The sequence below is a fragment of the Topomyia yanbarensis genome, chromosome 2 (genome assembly GCF_030247195.1).
Source record: "Topomyia yanbarensis strain Yona2022 chromosome 2, ASM3024719v1, whole genome shotgun sequence".
Classification (NCBI taxonomy): Eukaryota; Metazoa; Arthropoda; class Insecta; order Diptera; family Culicidae; genus Topomyia; species Topomyia yanbarensis.
In genome coordinates, this window is record NC_080671.1 from 235,203,496 (window position 1) to 235,224,052 (window position 20,557).

At 40.0% G+C, this 20,557-nt stretch overlaps 1 protein-coding gene across 4 annotated transcripts in view; it reads left to right on the plus strand.

Annotated features, from left to right (window-relative positions):
* LOC131678338 (putative uncharacterized protein DDB_G0282133) overlaps positions 1 to 8,214 on the plus strand; it is a 2,723,618-nt gene extending 2,715,404 nt beyond the window's left edge. For all 4 annotated transcript variants that reach the window (XR_009303629.1, XM_058958406.1, XM_058958407.1 and 1 more), the window contains 2 exons: positions 7,554 to 7,691; positions 7,995 to 8,214. Coding sequence is in view for 3 of the 4 variants with exons in the window: in XM_058958406.1 (XP_058814389.1) it covers positions 7,554 to 7,691; positions 7,995 to 8,124 (268 nt within the window). In the remaining variant the exon portion in view is untranslated. The remainder of the gene's footprint in view (positions 1 to 7,553; positions 7,692 to 7,994) is intronic.
* The last annotated feature ends 12,343 nt before the right edge of the window (positions 8,215 to 20,557 follow it).

Sequence of the window (20,557 nt, forward strand, 5' to 3'; positions counted from 1 at the left end):
GCGCTCGAGAGAATCTAAGAGCGCCCTGCAATCTATGAGAATATTAGACTAGCGTCCCAGAGAATTTGTAAGCGCCCGGCAAATTAAGATAACATATTAGAGAGTTTTGTGAATATCATACTAGCACCCTGAAGAGCTTGAGAGCGCCCTGAGAGCTTTGAAAATGACAAACTAGTGCCCCTGCGAGTCTGAGAGCACCCTGCGAGCTATCGGAATATCATACTAGCATCCTATGAGTTTTGCAAATATCATATTGGCGCCCCAGTGAGTGTGGAAGCGCCTTGCAAGCGATGGGAACATCAGACTATCGTCCGAGAGAATCTGAGAGCGCCTCTTGTAAGTATCAAACTAATGTTAAAACGCTCTGCGAGGTGTGGGAATATCATACTAGTGCTTTCAAGTATCTGAGAGTATCCTGCGAGCTATGAGCATATCATACCAGTGCCCCATACAGTCTGGGATCGCCATGTGAGTTATGAAAATATCATACTAGCGCGGCAGGGAGTTTGACAATACCCTACGAGTTTGAATCGATTCACAAAATTCCAATTAGCTGGGATCATTAAATTTGCCATCCAGAATGATAAGGTCAATGGAATTTTTTTTTTGGCTCAAAATTTTTTTTTCGGTTCCAGGAGCTGGTTAGTCGCCGACTAACCGTGACTAACCGCAACTACGGCACTGACGCTAAACAAAGGTGTTCGTACTATCGAGGTATACCTGTGATGATGTTTTCTATAAGCACTAAATTCAAACTAAGACATAATTATTAACTAATATAATAGAAAATCTGTTTCATGCAAAAATGTTTCCCGGCTAAATAGGGTAACCAACCTTATTTAGACCCATACATATTTTGGACCCTGTTAATGTATTTGCCTCCTACACTGCCAAGTTTCTCTGAATTTGTTTGGTTTGATGCAACAATTACATTCTTTGGGTTGTCTATTAATATACCAAAAAGTACCCTCACACCCGACGAGAATCTCGTCCATTGATTTCTGGAATAACTCTGGAGCTGTTACCAGGCTGAATGGCAAACGTTTGAAACGGTACAGTCCGCGACTGGTAATAAATGTTGTTGCGTCCCGGAATGCTTCATCAAGTTCCACTTGGAGAAACGCCTCCTTTATGTCAAGTTTGCTCCAAACGCACCTTCTACCAATTTTCGACAGGTAATCGTCAATAATTGGCATCGGATGGTGTTCCCTTAGAACCGCTTCGTTTACTCTGCGTAAATCCAAACACAAACGAGGGTCTCCGTTTGCCTTGCCAACTACAACCAAAGGCGACACCCATGTTGTAGGGCCAGTCTTCACCTCGATGATGTCACGTCTCAAAATATCATACAGTTTTCTTCCTACAGCTTCCTCTAACGGAATCGGAATTCTGCGCATCGGTTGGAATAATGGAACAGCTGTGGGATCAATACGAATGTGCGCTTTTACTCCATTGATTATTGAAAATGGATTAGCCTCTACAGTACTGATGTTTAACCCAACCTTCAATACTCCCAGTTGTTTTGCTGTTTTGTCACCAAGCAAGCGACGCTGGCCTCCGTCAACGACGAAAAAATCTGCTCTGACAGTTAATTTTCCAACTGAGATGTCTGCCATGAATGACCCGAGTATGGTCAGAGGTTTCTGGCTTCCGTAAGCTCGTAAGATTCGAGAGCTCCCTCTCTCAGATGAGAACACAATCACTTTGTCGTCCTTCAGTTTTGACCACATCTTTCCACTGATAAGATTGGCGTCTGCCCCCGAGTCAAAAAGCATTTCAATGTGGACTCCACCAAGTATGCATTTAATGACATTCGATTCGTTTCCTGAATAGAATGTGTAATACACTTTCGTATCGTCGTTGTGCTTTTCGATCAATGCACTATGGTTCCAAAGCTGTATTTAGGAAGACAAAACTGTTTGCGCCTAAACTGTTGATTTTAGATATATAGTATCCTCGGCAAACTTTCTTAGAACTTTCTTACCAATTTTTTTATATTAGTTGAATTAGGGTGGTCCTTGTGGTTAGGGTGTTCAAAGCATCAACTTCTTAGATATGTAAAATTCAGCTACATATTGTTCTACAAAGTTATAAATCAATCAAATTGAAGCATCTTTTCTGAAGAAACTATGTGGCTATCTCTAATGGTTCATGTGCTATGATTTTTGCAATATTTAAGGTAGGGTGGCTCTTTAAAAATTGGTTTTCTATTAATATCTTTTTATGTGTTAATTTCTTGCTAATACTTTGTTCTATAGGTTTTTAGAACTTTTGTAAATACACATTTTTGCCGAAGCAATAAAGTTTCTATCTCTTTTGTTTGCATAGTTACAGGCGATTTTCAAAACAAAAATGGTTTTTTTCAAAGCTTTCTATCTATCTTCCAACATTGCAAATGGATTTTCAATCTTTTAATTTCATTTGAAAGATCGAAACTTTTGTAGTTTTTGGTGAAAAAACTGGGAGAGCGTTGTTTATGTAAAATAAATAATTAATTTTAATTAATTTCTTAGTTGATTTTACCATAAGAGATTGAGCGATGAAAACGTGACCTCTTAAAATCACTATTTTTCATTTGTCACTTCATACATTGATTTATCGTAAATACTTTGTTTGCAGTACTTTTATAACTTTGCATGGCGAAGATTTTTGCTGAAGTAACAAAGTTATTATCTCGTCTATTTGAAAAGTTATGAACGATTTTTGTTGAACAATACACCAATTTCAATTTTTTTTATTTATTTTACAGCAATAACGCTCTCGCAGTTTTTTCACCAAAAACTACAAAAGTTTCAATCATTGAAATGAAACTAAAAGATTGAAAATCCATTTGCAATGTTGGAAGATATATAGCTTTGAAAAAAAAATCATTTTTGCTTTAAAAATCGCCTGTAACTATGCAAACAAAAGAGATAGAAACTTCATTGCTTCGGCAAAATTTGTGTATTTACAAAAGTTCTAAAAACCTCTAGAACAAAGTATTAGCGAGAAATTAACACATAAAAAGATATTAATAGAAAACCAATTTTTAAAGAGCCACCCCACCTTAAATATTGCAAAAATCATAGCACATGAACCATTAGAGATAGCCAGATAGTTTCTTAAGAAAAGTTGCTTCAATTTGATTGATTTATAACTTTGTAGAACATTATGTAGCTGAATTTTACATATCTAAGAAGTTGATAGTTTGAACACCCTAACCACAAGGACCACCCTAATTCAACTAATATAAAAAAATCGGCAAGAAAGTACTAACAAAGTTTGCCGAAGATACTATATATCTAAAACCAACGGTTTTGGCGCAAACAGTTTTGTCTTCCTAAATACAGCTTTGGGACCATAGTGCAATGTGGGTACTTCTGCTTGTGGCATCTCGTCTACTGTTCGAACTTGTTTCCCGAAGTCTTTTTCCATCAGTCTTTTCGCATTCCGACACAGCTTCTCGAAATGCCCGTAGCTGTTGCAGCTACGACATTGCTTTCCCCTTACCGGACAAGCAGCTGATACCGCTTAATGACCCATACTGCCACAGTTGAAACAAGCTCGGTTAGTCGTTCTTGAACTCAACTAAATCGGTTTCCCTTGTATACGTTTCTGTTGTCCAATACGGAAAATCTTTTTCTGTGGCGGAGGTGCCACAATATCTTGTATTTGCTGATCGACGCCCTCCTGCGCTATACCCAACGTTTCGATTTCAGTGAACGCTGGATCCTTCAACAGAATCCTTCTGCGTACATTGTTCGAGGAACATCCTTCGATAACAGCATCGGTAAGATATATGTCACTTCTGTACCGTACTTTTCGAAGCCGCAGTGTGTGACTTGCTGCTTTAGACGAATAGCAAAATCGGCAAAAACGTTCTCCCGGTTTTTGTTTCTTCAGTCGGAGCTTGCAACGCTCAGATATGCTCTGATGCTGTGGCTCGAAAAACTCATCCAGCTTCTGAATAGCTACTTCGTACCAATTAGGCTTGAAAGCTATTAGTGGTACGTGATCGCAATCCTTCAAGTTTTTGGATACCATTTGCAAAGCAGGGCAGCCAAGATGTAATAGTTTTGCACGCATAATATACTGGTCGGATATTTCGTAAGCTGCGAAATAGCAATCCAAACTAGGGGCAGATCACTTGTGATGCATTTTTAAAAATCAGCGAAATTAAATGCATTTCTTTGCATCAAAATTGAAATTCGTAATGCATTTTGCGTTGCGTGCAATGTATTTTGCGTTGCGTGTAAGACGTCAAAACCCTCCCACTGAGACGTCCAAAAAATTGTTGCAAAATCGTTCAACACGGGTCCAACGAAGGCCTTTCGTTGAACGGTTATTTGGACGTTGTCCAAATTGGTCCAACGAACGTCCTTCATTGGACGATTTTGAAACCAACCGTTCTTAGAGAGCTCTAAGAACGGTTGGTTTCAAAATCGTCCAACGAAGGACGTTCGTTGGACCAATTTGGACAACGTCCAAATAACCGTTCAACGAACGTCCATCGTTGGACCCATGTTGAACAATTTTGAAGCAATTTTTTGGACGTCTCAGTGGGAACCCTACAAAAAACAGCCCTACATTCAACAAAACATCGAACAAAGTGGATCAGCGTAGGACGATTGTTAAGTAATCTTTACTGGGAGGGAGTGCAAAGTTGATGCAAAAATGGAAATTAAATGCATTTTTTCTAAGTTGATGCAAATTTGTTATACATTCCTAGAGTGACCTGCCCCTAGAATCCAAAGCATCTTTTCATATTTTCCACTCTCTAGCTAACTTGCCTGTTTCGATCTGATCACATCGAAACGGTGGGATCGATCGTGAATCTTGCATCTGAAAACATAAGATCGAACAACTTTATTATTTTTCTTCTAAATACTTTCGATTGATAAAAAAAGGTTTTTCAGTGTAATCTCATATGTGCCAAAGTCACATATGTACGAAACTCCCTTTTGTGCAACTATTTGCACATGAACCAATATCCCCTTGTTGTATTCGACCTTAATTACGATTCCTGCTTTTGCCGGGGAAATTCAACTAATTTCCGCCTTCTGGTCTTCCGGAGAATTCTACTAATTCTCGCAATGTTTATTCGAAAAACGTTAGCTACTACTTTTACCGTTGAATATCACTGGAGAATTCTTAAAATTCTCGCAATTCACGAGGAAAACTGAAAATTTTCCGTTTGATTGTATGATGCAATCACAATGACGCCATATGATTTTCTCGCAACTGCTCTACGATTCTTTTTTTTTTCGTTTACCTTATCAAGTCCTCCTCTTTTTCGCGAATACAATAAATGCGGAAACTGCGCTATAATTATCAGTACAATATCTTATTCCGATTCTCGTCACCGGATTGTGGTATTGACTCCCTTATCTCCGTCCGTGTCCGTCGAAATCCAAGAATTAATGATCCCCCTCTCTTTCACTGCCGAACCAAGATCAATCCTTCCCAGGTCGTCCTCATTCTCCATGTTACAATAGTACAAAAGGTGGGGCATATTTATTATCTAGCTTAACTTTTCATCCGGGCGTAATGTACTACAGCTAACAAATTTTCCATAGCGATAAGAGCTATGTTCACCTGTTAAAACATTTTAAGATACGTGTAAGGAACAACTAGGGTTGCCACCCCTCCGGGTTTGGGCCGGAGACTGCGGTTCTCGGAAGCGATCTCCGGGCTTCCGGTTTTTCAATTTCTCCGGGTTTGCTGGGAAGAAGCATAATTTCAATTTTTTTTTAATTAATCGACTCTTTACAAAATATTTAAAAAGTCTAAGTTAACTATTACTCTGGTTCAGATTTATTTTGCCCGTGTAATCCTTCATGTCAAGGTGGCGAAGATGAGTTCACCAAATATTGCTGATTTCTTCCACAGAGCAATGAAAATGAAACAAATACAAATCAAGGAAAGTAATACTTCGCAAACGTGAAAAATTTACAGCTTTATTTTAACGTGGTAATAAAAAGCTATTAAAGTGGTCTAAAATGCCGAGCAATCGCTTTGATTTTAATTTCTGTCTAGTTTGACTCAAAATCCACCCCCCCCCCCTTCGGCGTTCAGTGAAAATCTCCGGGTCAAAGTATCCCCAGGGGTGGCAACCCTAGGAACAACCTTTAATGATATGTGGGCATGTAGGGCCTTTATATTCAGAGTGTAGGTGATCTTCCTATGGAAACATAGCAAAACACGATTTTTGATTGGAGACACCTCTAAATCATCTCCAAATTAAGTCATTTTTGGCGAAAGTTTTTAAATTCACACCTAGAAAAAAAATCTGAGCTGACTTATGTATATTTTAGTATATCTGTTTTTTTAGTGGGACTTGGTGTTTTTTTCACGGAGCCTTCGAAAAAACTGTATGATTTGGATGTGTTTCCCGAAGATATACTTCAAAAAGGATTGTTTGATGAAAAAAAAAATGAAAATGATCAAAAAGTACATGCGACAATTATGCGTAGAACGGCAGTGTAGTTTTTACAGGTGTTGCTAAGATGGCACTTTAGTATTCGTAAGATGAATCTTACACGAGTGCTGTGAGTGATATCAGAATAAATCGACTTGCCTACGTCATACCGTTCGTTCAACTCCCATTGTATCGTGTGAAATATGGCGTCGACCGGTTGTGCTTGTGGATTGTTTACATATTTTTGGTTTCTGTCATAAGCAAACCGAATGATCTGCCACACCTATTTATACTACATTACTGTCAATGGCCCTCCCCAGTAAAGTTTAGGCGGAAATGAGACGGAATTCCGGCTGGTTAGCATACCGGCCCCAGCGACACAACCGATTCTAGTTGGGATCGTTGTATCACTGGAGCCGGGCTCTAACTGGAACCAGCCGGAATTCTGGCTCATTCGTTCCAGAAGGATTCGAAGCGTGCTCGATTACCCAGTTAAACTCATTCCGGAACCGGTTCGGATTTCTGAATGGACCCTCTAAGAGCGGTTGGTTTCAAAACCGTCCAATGAAGGACGTTCGTTGGACCAATTTGGACAACGTCCAAATAACCGTTCAACGAACGTCCATCGTTGGACCCGTGTTGAACGATTTTGAAACAATTTTTTGGACGTCTCAGTGGGGAGTCATTATGAATTCCAAACCAAATGCAACAACCGATTCCGACTCAGAATCGGTTGTTGCATTTGATTTGGAATTCATACTGACTCCATTCAGGATTCCCAATCAAATTCCGAATGGTTTAACCGGGTAGGCTCGCTGACGAACTAGCAAGTCGACATAAATTGACTTTTACAACATTGCTTTACAGCTAAATGGCAGTGTTGGTAAACACGGCTCACAGTAAAATTCAAATTTATGTCGACTTTGTCAGCATGCACAGCCTAATTGGAATGACACTGGCAAATAAATAATAAGAAAAATATAAATATGACGAGTTTGCATCCAGAGGAATTCAGCGCTAGATTCAGCGTGCTTAATTCGCACGTAAATAAGAAAGATATCGGTTCTCCGGTTTTTTTAGCATATCTTCCTTCGAACGTTTCGACACAGATACTTCAAACAAACAAACATTAATGATCTTAAATGCTTATTTGCAGGCTAAACAAAATTGGGAAAAATCCCAATATTATGGCTCACAAAGAAGAATCCGAGTCAGCCAATGCAGAAACTAATCAAATCAGTGCTGTGGTAAACGCGTTGGCCGTTGAAGCTGAAAATAATTTAAATAACCTTAGGTAAGATCATTTTTCGTATTCTGGTTGTAGTTGAAAATCGAAAAATTGACATGCGCCTTTCGTTTTTTCCCTATTTACACAGTGGGCAATTAAAACGCATGTTGTGTACATGTTAGAGAATCAATTTGCGCGTCATCTACACCAGTTGCGCTTTAGTTCCACACGCTGAAAATAGGAGAAAAATCGAAAAGCGCTAGTTCACTATTTCGATTTTAAACTGCAACCAGAATATTATAATTCATTAAAGGTTGCAATTCATCTTTTTCCTTTCTTTGATTTTTTCAATCGTTTGTGTGGAATCAGTGATGGAAGCGGAAGTTTGAACAAAATTCACTCTGATTTAAGTTTGGCGGAGTTAAATCAAAATTTACGCATGAGCTTACCTCGGCCAAAAAGTGGAGATTTTAGAGCTCTTTTCGAAGGTAGTCCTTAGGAAATCAACCACTCTCTCTGGAATTGACAAATACTCTTCTATAAGGTACAAGTGAGATATTACAAATAAAACTTAATTTACATAAACTAATAGCGTCCGTTCACATTACTATTATAATTTAATGTGTCTGCTTAAACTAGCCACTCAAGAATGCTAAGAAATCGACTTTTTAGTAATACAGAAAACAGACTTTCAGCTGTGTAAAATTTAACGGTCTATTCAAAGGTAATTAAGATAATATCACCAGGTGAGTTTAATTTGATAGCGGAGGTTTCAAAACGGTTTTACATCGTTTTACTAAATTTGGGAAGACGGTACGGATTTTTGATCGCGTGTACGGAAAAAATGCTTATACGGATTTGTTCGGAATTTGCACGGAATTTTCAACTTCAGTGGAAGTGGAAACACTCCCGGGATAACAAATTTTTTTCCACAAATGGGAACCGACTAGATAACGTTGCAAACTAATTTCCCAGGATTCCAATACTTTGAAACTAATCTATTATATCAATAAATCAATTATCTCATTAACTTATTTAGCCGATTCATCTAGCAACAATAGGCTGGTCTGTCCAAAAAATATATTCAAAACGAATATCTCCTTATTGAGAATTGTGATGAGCAAACCCACGCTTACGGAAATATTCAGCTTCTCGACGAAATATGAAATTACATTTTCCAATAAAATTTTCAATATTGTACTAATCTACTTAGGTAACTAAACTTTTGGATAAGTATTTCTTAGTCGATTAATGATCGAACAAATGAAATTATTCGATAAATTACAGTGTTGTACAGCGCAAATTCGTTAGTTGGGTTACGAATGCGCCCCATCCCAACTAGCGAATCGTATTCGTTAATTGGGGCAACTGACAACTTGTAAAAATACACGAGGTAAACGCTGATTGTTCGTTTTCTTTCAATAAAAAACAAACAGACAAATTTTACGGTTCACGAAAGTTGGCTGTTTCCTTCCAGTTTAACCCTTAAATGCTTGAAACTAATTTTTCATTGATACTCATTTTTTGGTATGGAATATGGATACGATATTTACCTCTTGGTCCCAGTGAGCAAATTTTCTGGCAGAGATCGCTCTGATACATTTCTGTAAGTCTTGGTTTGGCAACCCTGTCAGATTTCTGCGCGTATTCTGTCGGGTTAGTTGAGCTAGGGCGGACTTGGTTTCGCTCGCGTTTTCTGGGAAATTTTGACAGGAACCGAGCAAAACCCTGGCATAACTCGGACATAAACTGTGCAGATCCTGGCAATTCCTACCTGGTAGAATTTAGCACGAATCTAATTGCTATTAATTATTTTTTTGATAAATTCCTTCACATGAAATAGGAAAAGGATACGCCGTCGCAAAATACCGATAAAGCGCAAGCATAAATCATTGGATAATGTAATTGAATTCATCAGAGATGACCTTCAAAAGTTAGCAAACTAACCTCTCTGCGGTACAAACTAATTGATGCTGAATGGAGGAAGCACAAAATCTAACACATTTATTTCACTAAAAACATTCCGGAATATGAATTGAAAAAATTAAGATTCATTGAATTTCAAAGTATGCTTTTTTCTAAATCGTCAAAGAAATCAACCAATAAGCCCCTTGAAATCGATGACTTCCAAACGTCAATCAGTTTTTGAAATTCAGTTTTGTCATAAGAGTGTCTTTTAGTTGGGGCAACTAGCGATCACCCAACTAACGAACAGCTCAACTAGTGAACCCCCAACTAACAAATTTGTGCTGTACTACGTTCACACTACGAGTTATAACACTTTTTTATGTTACTTTCTATTTGATTATATTGTTTTTTTTGTATTGCATTTCTAATTTATTTCTAGTTTAGTGTTGGGTGTTCAGCTACACACGGGAAGAATGGAGTACCCAAACCATGGGTTAAAAATCACCAGCGTCAAGTTCTAATAGTGCGAACCCAATTTTGGGTACTGTTTTCAAAAGGGATATTACTTTAAACTGAGTATTGCATGTCTAACCTAATTTTGGATAGTTTGGGATTGGCATTCAACATTTTTTTCTCCCGTGTTAAACAAGCGTCGTTTGCTTAGCCCGCTAAATGCTGTGAATATTTTGAAACTATAGTATAATTTACATATCCTGCACGTTGAATTTAAGTGTTTCACACTAAACACAGTGGATAGACACTTGGGTTTAGTGTTTTTATCGGTTGTCTGTGTCGTCGGAACAACCGATTTCATTCGCAAAAGAAAAGGTAGGTTTCACTTGTTTAGTTTTAAATGATTGGTTTTCTCATCATTTATAATATTTCTCTAGTTCACTACTCGAAATCGTCTGAGCACATCAGCAGTTCGTTTATAGAGCCATTCCCACAACTGCAAGGGGAGGGATCTGCAAGGTGGTAAAGCTGACAGCCGCTGGGAGAATTAACTGGAACACATCAACCGGATCCACTGTGTTTGGATCTTCGGTGAAAAAAATCATCAGTTTATCTGTAAGTAATGCCATTTTCGTTTTTGACAGTGCATCACACCGGTGTAGTCGGTGCTACCCGGTCAAACCATTCGGAATTTGATTCGGAATCCTGAATGGATGGATTCCAAATCTAATGCAACAACCGATTCTGAGCCGGAATCGGTTGTTGCATTTGTTTTGGAATCCATAATGACTCCATTCAGAAATACGAACCGGTTCCGGAATGAATTTTTTTCTAATGTTCTATAACAGCGATTCTCAACCTGGGGTCCGCGGATCTCTAGGGGGCCGTGAAGTAGTTACCAGGGGACCGAGAAGGAGATTATTTATCTCGGAAGGAGCTTTTTTTGTAACGTACTGTAAATAATATTTGAATAGTACACAAAATGAATGTTAAGCCGCGGGAGTCTGCAACAACCCTGGATGATTAAGAAGTGGTCCGCGGGGCGAAAAATGTTAAGAACCGCTGTTGTATAAGATCCCATATCTACATAGGGCCGACTTGCGATTATAGGCAGAATAGAACGAAAGAAGAAAAATCAGCGATAGAAATAACCGCGTTTTTGGGTGAATGCTGAGTGGACAAAATTCGACAAAATTCAAATATTTCATGGTTTTTGCCTTTTTCATATGCTATGCAATGACTATAAAAATCGACTTTTTAACCGAGGCCCGGAGGGCCGAGTGTCATACACCATTCGATTCAGTTCGTCGAGATCGGCAAATGTCTGTGTGTGTATGTACGTGTGTGTGTGTATGTGTGTGTGTCATTTAAACTCACACAATTTTCTCAGAGATGGCTGAACCGATTTTCGTAAACTTAGCTTCATCTGAAAATTATAACGCTCCCATAAGCTGCTATTGAATTTTTAGTTGATCCTACTTCTGGTTCCGGAGTTACGGATTGAAGAATGCGGTCACACAGTAAATTCCCATATAAACTGGTACCACCATGATGTTCAAATGATGTAAAACATATTAAAATTGATCACAATCGTCTGAGCTCTCGATCGAAGCAGATCGTTTTTCTTGTGCTGTGCATAGAGTAAATCACTATATATACATTGTGAAGGTCAACCATTGTTTGAGGCTGGCTTTGTTCGCCGGTGCCTAGGTTGGTGAAGTGAATAGTGGAATAACCGGACAAGCTGCTAAATAAGCTAAGTATCTTTTTTTTCATTTCCCTTTCCCCCGATCGGTCGCTACTTCTTAGATCCCTTTCCCCTGAATATAAGTTTCATCTCTCGTTTACACCACGTGCTATCCTCGTGCCTAAATGGCCGAGGGCGAAGTAACATTGGATGGGAATGATATTTCCATGGATATACCGGATAAAGCCGAAATTACTCCCTCCCCTGATTCTCCCAGTCCTCCCCGTATTAAAACATACCCAGCCAATTCGACTGGACCCTGGGTGGTCTATTTCCGGCCCATCACGAAATCGCTTAATATTTTAGAAATCTCACGGGAGCTGACTGCTAACTACCCGGCCGTAGCTCAGATAACACGTGTTAGAGCTAATAAGATACGCATATTAGTGAATGACCTCGACCAGGCAAACCAGATTGCTCGCAGCGAACGTTTTACAAAGCAATTTAAAGCGTATATTCCTTGTTTAGCAGTGGAGATCGACGGGGTCGTCGCCGAACCGGGTTTGAAGTGCGAAGATGTGTTGAAGTACGGAGTTGGTTGCTTTAAGGACCCCTCACTTGAACATGTGAAGATTCTGGAATGCAAGCAATTGTATTCCGCAAAAACTGAGAATAATAAGACAACTTATTCATTGTCAGACTCGCTTCGAGTGACTTTCTCCGGGTCTTCCCTCCCCAACTATCTCCTCCTGGATAAGGTTCGTCTACCTGTTCGCCTGTTTGTACCGCGGGTAATGAACTGCAGCAATTGCAAGCAGCTGGGCCACACAGCCACCTATTGTGGCAATAAGAAAAGGTGCGGCAAATGCGAAGGAGAACATGAGGATGACTCTTGCGGTGGAGAAACTGAAAAGTGTATTTACTGCGGGGGCCTTCCGCATGATCTTAAATCATGCCCCGCGTACAAACAGCGCGGGGATAAAATTAAGCGCTCCCTTAAGGAACGCTCGAAGCGCTCTTATGCAGAAATTCTTAAGAATGCTTCGCCATCTGTCCCTTCCGAAAATTCCTTTGCTCTTTTGGCTGGCGTTGAGCAAGAATCTGACGACCCACAAGAGGGAACATCTTTGGTTACCTCAGGGGAGTCCAGGAAGAGGAAAAATCTAGCCTCCCCTAAATTGCCTCGTAAGGGTGCCAAGGTGTCGTCCACTCAGAGTGCGCCAATTACAATCAATAAATCCAATGGAAGTGATGCACTAAAGCCGAAGCAAGTTGCTCCAGGACTTGGAAATTTTAATTCTAACAAGGAGTATCCACCACTTCCAGGGACACCAAAAACCCCAAGTGTTCCCTTTTTTCAAACAGATACTCAGTCCAGTAGCGGACTAATGAAATTTTCTGACATAGTGGACTTAATTTTCACAGCTTTCAATGTTACTGATCCTCTTAAAAGCATTCTGATACATTTTCTCCCTATGGTGCAAACATTTTTGAAACAGTTGACTGCTAAATGGCCCCTCCTTGCAGCGATCGTATCCTTCGATGGCTAAGTCATCAAACGAGGTCACTGATTCGATCACTGTCCTACAGTGGAATTGCAGAAGTATCCTCCCGAAAATCGATTCCTTCAAATTCTTACTAAACAGTTTAAAATGTGATGCTTTCGCATTATGTGAAACCTGGTTAACTTCTGATATAAATCTCAACTTCCACGACTTTAATATAATCCGTCTGGATCGAGAAAACCCTTATGGAGGAGTACTTTTGGGGATCAAAAAGTGCTATTCTTTCAACCGAATTAACCTCCCTTCGACACCAGGCATTGAAATTGTCGCTTGTCAAGTTTTAATCAAAGATAAAGACCTTTGCATTGCTTCCATCTACATTCCTCCTAGAGCCTCGGTAGGGCACCGAACGCTTTGTAATATCACGGAATCCTTACCGGCTCCACGGCTAGTTCTGGGAGACTTTAACTCGCACGGTACGGTATGGGGCTGTCTTCATGATGATAATAGATCAACATTAATCCAAGATCTTTGCGACAAATTCAACATGACCATCTTAAACACGGGAGAAATGACGCGGATTCCTACACAACCAGCACGCGCAAGCGCGTTGGATTTATCGCTATGCTCGACATCGCTACAGTTAGATTGCAGGTGGAAGGTGATCCCTGATCCCCACGGTAGCGATCATTTGCCTATCGTGATTTCAATTGCTAACGGTTCAAGACCATCGGAAACAATCAATGTCTCGTATGACCTCACACGGAACATTGATTGGAAGAGTTACGCGACCGCGATATCCGTTAAAATCGAATCCACTCAAGAACTTCCTCCGGAGGAAGAGTACAGGTTTTTGGCTGGCTTGATTCTCGACAGTGCGAATCAAGCTTAGACTAAACCAGTACCCAGCGCGAATACCCATGGACGGTCTCCCACCCTGTGGTGGGATAAAGAGTGCTCAGAGCTGTACGCGGAAAAGTCCACTGCATATAAGGCCTTCCGGGAAGACGGGTTACCCGCTAGCTATCTACAGTACGCGTCGTTAGAAAGGCGAATGAAGAGTCTAATGAAAGCCAAAAAACGCAGTTATTGGCGCCGGTTCGTCGACGGGTTAACGAGAGAAACAGCGATGAGCACTCTTTGGGGTACGGCTCGACGTATGCGTAACCGTAATAGTACCATTCAAACCGTTGGATATTTGCTTTCGCCAAGAAGATCTGTCCGGACTCTGTCCCGGTACAGAAAACGTGCCGCGCCGCGTCTCCTCACGATACCGCGAACGAAACACCGTTTTCGATGGTGGAGTTCTCACTTGCTCTCTTATCATGCAACAATAACGCCCCAGGGTTAGACAGAATCAAATTCAACTTGCTGAAGAATCTACCTGACACTGAAAAAAGGCGCTTGTTGAATTTATTTAACAAGTTTCTTGAGGGTAACATTGTCCTTCATGACTGGAGGCAAGTGAAGGTCATCGCCATCCAAAAACCAGGAAAACCAGCCTCCGACCACAACTCGTATTAGCCGATTGCAATGCTGCCCTGTATTCGGAAGTTGTTCGAGAAAATGATCTTGTTTCGCCTCGACAATTGGGTTGAAGCAAATGGCTTACTGTCAGATACACAATTTGGCTTCCGCAAAGGCAAAGGGACGAACGATTGCCTTGCGTTGCTTTCTACAGAAATCCAAATGGCCTATGCTAACAAAGAGCAGATGGCATCAGTCTTCTTGGATATTAAGGGGGCTTTTGACTCAGTTTCTATCAACATTCTGTCAGAGAAGCTGCACCAGCATGGTCTTTCGCCAATTTTAAATAACTTTTTGCTAAACCTGTTGTCTGAAAAGCACATGCACTTTTCGCATGGCGATATAACAACATCGCGATTTAGCTACATGAATCTTCCCCAGGGCTCATGTCTAAGTCCCCTGCTCTACAATTTCTACGTGAATGACATTGACGATTGTCTTGCCAATTCATGCACGCTAAGGCAACTTGCAGACGACGGCGTGGTCTCTGTTACAGGGCCCAAAGCTGCCGACTTGCAAGGACCATTACAAAATACCTTGGACAATTTGTCTGTTTGGGCTCTTCAGCTGGGTATTGAGTTCTCCACGGAGAAAACTGAGTTGGTTGTTTTTTCTAGGAAGCGTGAGCCGGCACAACTCCAGCTTCTATCAATGGGTGCAACGATCAACCAGGTTTTCACATTTAAATATCTAGGGGTCTGGTTCGACTCTAAAGGTACCTGGGGATGTCACATTAGGTATCTGAAACAGAAATGCCAACAAAGGATCAATTTTCTCCGAACAATAACTGGAACATGGTGGGATGCTCACCCAGGAGACCTGATCAGGTTATACCAAACAACGATATTGTTGGTGATGGAGTACGGGTGTTTCTGTTTCCGCTCCGCTGCGAATATACACTTCATCAAACTGGAGAGAATCCAGTATCGTTGCTTGCGTATTGCCTTGGGTTGCATGCACTCGACCCATACGATGAGTCTAGAAGTGCTGGCGGGCGTTCTTCCGCTAAAAAATCGATTTTGGGAACTCTCATATCGATTACTCATCCGATGCGACATTCTGAACCCGTTGGTGATTGAAAACTTCGAGAGGCTCGTCGAGCTTAATTCTCAAACCCGATTTATGGCCTTGTACTTCGACTACATGGCACAGAGCATTAATCCTTCTTCATATACTCCCAACCGTGTTCGTTTCCTAGATACTTCTGATTCTACTGTATTCTTCGACACATCCATGAAGGAAGAGATTCGTGGAATCCCGGACCATATACGCCCGCAAGTGATCCCCAATATATTTTATAATAAATTCCGAGAAGTCCACTGTGACAAAATGTTCTACACTGACGGATCAAATCTCGATGGGTCCACTGGCTTCGGTATCTTCAACAATACTATCACCGCTTCATTCAAGCTCAATGATCCCGCTTCAGTTTACGTCGCAGAGTTAGCTGCAATTCAGTACACCCTTGGGATCATCGACACTCTGCCCACAGATCACTACTTCATCGTTTCGGACAGCCTCAGCTCTATCGAGGCTCTTCGTGCGGTGAAGCCTAAAAAGCAACTCCCGTATTTTCTGGGGATGATATAGGAGTCCTTGTATACGTTATCTGAAAAATCTTATCAGATTACCTTTGTTTGGGTCCCCTCTCATTGTTCTATCCCGGGCAATGAAAAGGCCGACTCATTAGCAAAGGTGGGCGCATTAAATGGTGACATATACGAAAGACCAATCTGCTTCAACGAATTTTTTAGTATTTGTCGTCAGAGGACACTCAACAGTTGGAAAACCTCGTGGAGCAATGGTGAACTTGGACGATGGCTACATTCCATTATCCCAAAGGTATCAACGAAGCCTTGGTTCAGGGGGAAGGATGTGGGTCGGGATTTTATTCGTGTAATGTCCCGACTTATGTCAAACCACTACACCTTGGATGCGCATTTGCGGCGTATTGGGCTTGCGGAGAGTAGTCTGTGCGCTTGTGACGAGGGCTATCACGACATCGAGCACGTTGTCTGGGTATGCGCCGGGTACTTGGACGCCAGGTCTCAGTTAAAGGATTCCCTTCGGGCCCGAGGTAGACCACCCAATGTCCCAGTCCGAGATATACTGGCAAATCGTGATTTCCCCTATATGTCCCTTATTTATACTTTCATAAAAACGACAAATATCCCAATTTAGCCCCTCTCTTTTTATTTCTCGTTTTAGAAGCTTTCTCCTGCCTTGTGGGACCGATCAGCTCCAGACTGCAACTATGTAACCGCCATCGCACTTACCACTACGGAAACTGAAGCGAGAGAGACTCAAGGTCCGATGACTTTTGAAGGATTCCCCGCGGGTCCGAAGAATACCATCCGCCAATCCGACCTACTAGACTAAGGCGGTAATCTTTCGCTGATCTCCCGTTTGCCCGAAAGTTGCAAGTTTTGCTCTTCTCTCCCGGTCACCATCTACGCTTTCTCTCCCCTGTCCTTGATACAACTGCTTCTACAGCCCCCCTCTGAATATCTTGACCAAGCATAAGTCTCCGCTAAAAAAAGTTCAAATTTGTATTCTGTATTCCTAGTTTTAAGATAGTTGTAATTTTACCTCTTTGTTAAAACTATTGTCCCCCATCTTGTAAATAGAATTGTATCCCTAGTCTTAAAACACCTGCGAATTTTCTCATAAATATTTGTTCCCCCTTTTGTGTACCAAACTATATTGTTAGTTTTAAGATAACTGTAAATATTTCCTAAAAATTATTACTATTGAATTCCTTGTTTTAAAATTTTTTCATAAAAAAAATCTTTTGCCCCCTCTCTTGTATATAGAATCTTATTTCTAGTCTTAAGATAGCTGTAAAATTTTTCTTTTTTAAATAAAATATTTCAACATTGTAACCTACTAGTTTTAAAATATCCGAAATGTAAAAACAAAAGAATTTGGCACCGCCAAGCTAACGCATTTGTGCCTATCAAATAAACGAAATGAATAAAAAAAATATTAAAATTGATGTAACATTACTCTAGTTTGCGGGTCTGGATCACTAATGATCAATCAAAGCAGCTTTGATCACATTGGCCACCTATGACGGTTCATGACGCCCCCGGGGAACCCGCCAAGTTCCTAAGCTAATATCACACCCATGCCCCAACGAATTCTCTACCGATTTTTACAAACTTGATTTCAAATGAAAGATACAGTAATACCATTGACTGTTGCTAAATTTCATTCGGTTTTGACTCTTTCTTCCGGAGTTACAGGGGTGTTAGTAAGCATACACTGGAATTTCCCATATAAATCGGTACAATCGTAATACCTCAGAGGCTAAAAACTATTGAAATGGTCACCAAATTACTTATGATCGCAGATCTAGATCACTGATTGCCGATCAAACATTCTTTGAATATTGTCCACTATCGACGATTCCGGAAGTCCGGAATTCCGGGCATATTCCACAATTAATGTCACATCGGTTCTTCGGTGATGACTGAACCGATTTTCTCAAACCAAGTCTCAAATGGAAGGTAAAATATGCAGTTGAGTATTGCGTCGCCGCCCCTCCCCCCCTCCCCCTTGCCTTGCCCTAACACCTCCCTCCTTCATCACTCCCCTCCTCTTGGACCACCCTCACGCCCACATTTCCTTCATCCACCGCGTATACCGAAATAAGATGAAGGATTTCTGACACATCCTCCACTCCCACTCTACTAACCTCCCATTCCCTCCACTTTCAAACCCATTCCACCAACATTTCAAAATATAATCACATGAAGATAACATTGAACTCATGCTGATTAAGCTAATTAAATATTATTCTTTTGCCTTTCTCATATAGAAAGGTTATGCAATTGCTCCAAAAACCGACTTTCGAACCGAGGCCCGGAGTCTCATATAACATTCGACTCAGATCGCCGAGATCGCAAAATATCTGTGTGTATGTATGTGTGTATGTATGTATGTATGTATGTATGTATGTATGTATGTATGTATGTATGTATGTATGTATGTATGTATGTATGTATGTATGTATGTATGTATGTATGTATGTATGTATGTATGTATGTATGTATGTATGTATGTATGTATGTATGTATGTATGTATGTATGTATGTATGTATGTATGTATGTATGTATGTATGTATGTATGTATGTATGTATGTATGTATGTATGTATGTATGTATGTATGTATGTATGTATGTATGTATGTATGTATGTATGTATGTATGTATGTATGTATGTATGTATGTATGTATGTATGTATGTATGTATGTATGTATGTATGTATGTATGTATGTATGTATGTATGTATGTATGTATGTATGTATGTATGTATGTATGTATGTATGTATGTATGTATGTATGTATGTATGTATGTATGTATGTATGTATGTATGTATGTATGTATGTATGTATGTATGTATGTATGTATGTATGTATGTATGTATGTATGTATGTATGTATGTATGTATGTATGTATGTATGTATGTATGTATGTATGTATGTATGTATGTATGTATGTATGTATGTATGTATGTATGTATGTATGTATGTATGTATGTATGTATGTATGTATGTATGTATGTATGTATGTATGTATGTATGTATGTATGTATGTATGTATGTATGTATGTATGTATGTATGTATGTATGTATGTATGTATGTATGTTTTTGTTTTTGTTTCTTCAGTCGGAGCTTGCAACGCTCAGATATGATCTGATGCTGTGGCTCGAAAAACTCATCCAGCTTCTGAATAGCTACTTCGTACCAATTAGGCTTGAAAGCTATTAGTGGTACGTGATCGCAATCCTTCAAGTTTTTGGATACCATTTGCAAAGCAGGGCAGCCAAGATGTAATAGTTTTGCACGCATAATATACTGGTCGGATATTTCGTAAGCTGCGAAATAGCAATCCAAATTAGGGGCAGATCACTTGCGATGCATTTTTAAAAATCAGCGAAATTAAATGCATTTCTTTGCATCAAAATAGAAATTCGTAATGCATTTTGCGTTGCGTGCAATGTATTTTGCGTTGCGTGTAAGACGTCAAAACCCTCTAAGAACGGTTGGTTTCAAAATCGTCCAACGAAGGACGTTCGTTGGACCAATTTGGACAACGTCCAAATAACCGTTCAACGAACGTCCATCGTTGGACCCATGTTGAACGATTTTGAAGCAATTTTTTGGACGTCTCAGTGGGAACCCTACAAAAAACAGCCCTACATTCAACAAAACATCGAACAAAGTGGATCAGCGTAGGACGATTGTTAAGTAATCTTTACTGGGAGGGAGTGCAAAGTTGATGCAAAAATGGAAATTAAATGCATTTTTTCTAAGTTGATGCAAATTTGTTATACATTCCTAGAGTGACCTGCCCCTAGAATCCAAAGCATCTTTTCATATTTTCCACTCTCTAGCTAACTTGCCTGTTTCGATCTGATCACATCGAAACGGTGGGATCGATCGTGAATCTTGCATCTGAAAACATGAGATCGAACAACTTTATTATTTTTCTTCTAAATACTTTCGATTGATAAAAAAAGGTTTTTCAGTGTAATCTCATATGTGCCAAAGTCACATATGTACGAAACTCCCTTTTGTGCAACTATTTGCACATGAACCAATATCCCCTTGCTGTATTCGACCTTAATTACGATTCCTGCTTTTGCCGGGGAAATTCAACTAATTTCCGCCTTCTGGTCTTCCGGAGAATTCTACTAATTCTCGCAATGTTTATTCGAAAAACGTTAGCTACTACTTTTACCGTTGAATATCACTGGAGAATTCTTAAAATTCTCGCAATTCACGAGGAAAACTGAAAATTTTCCGTTTGATTGTATGATGCAATCACAATGACGCCATATGATT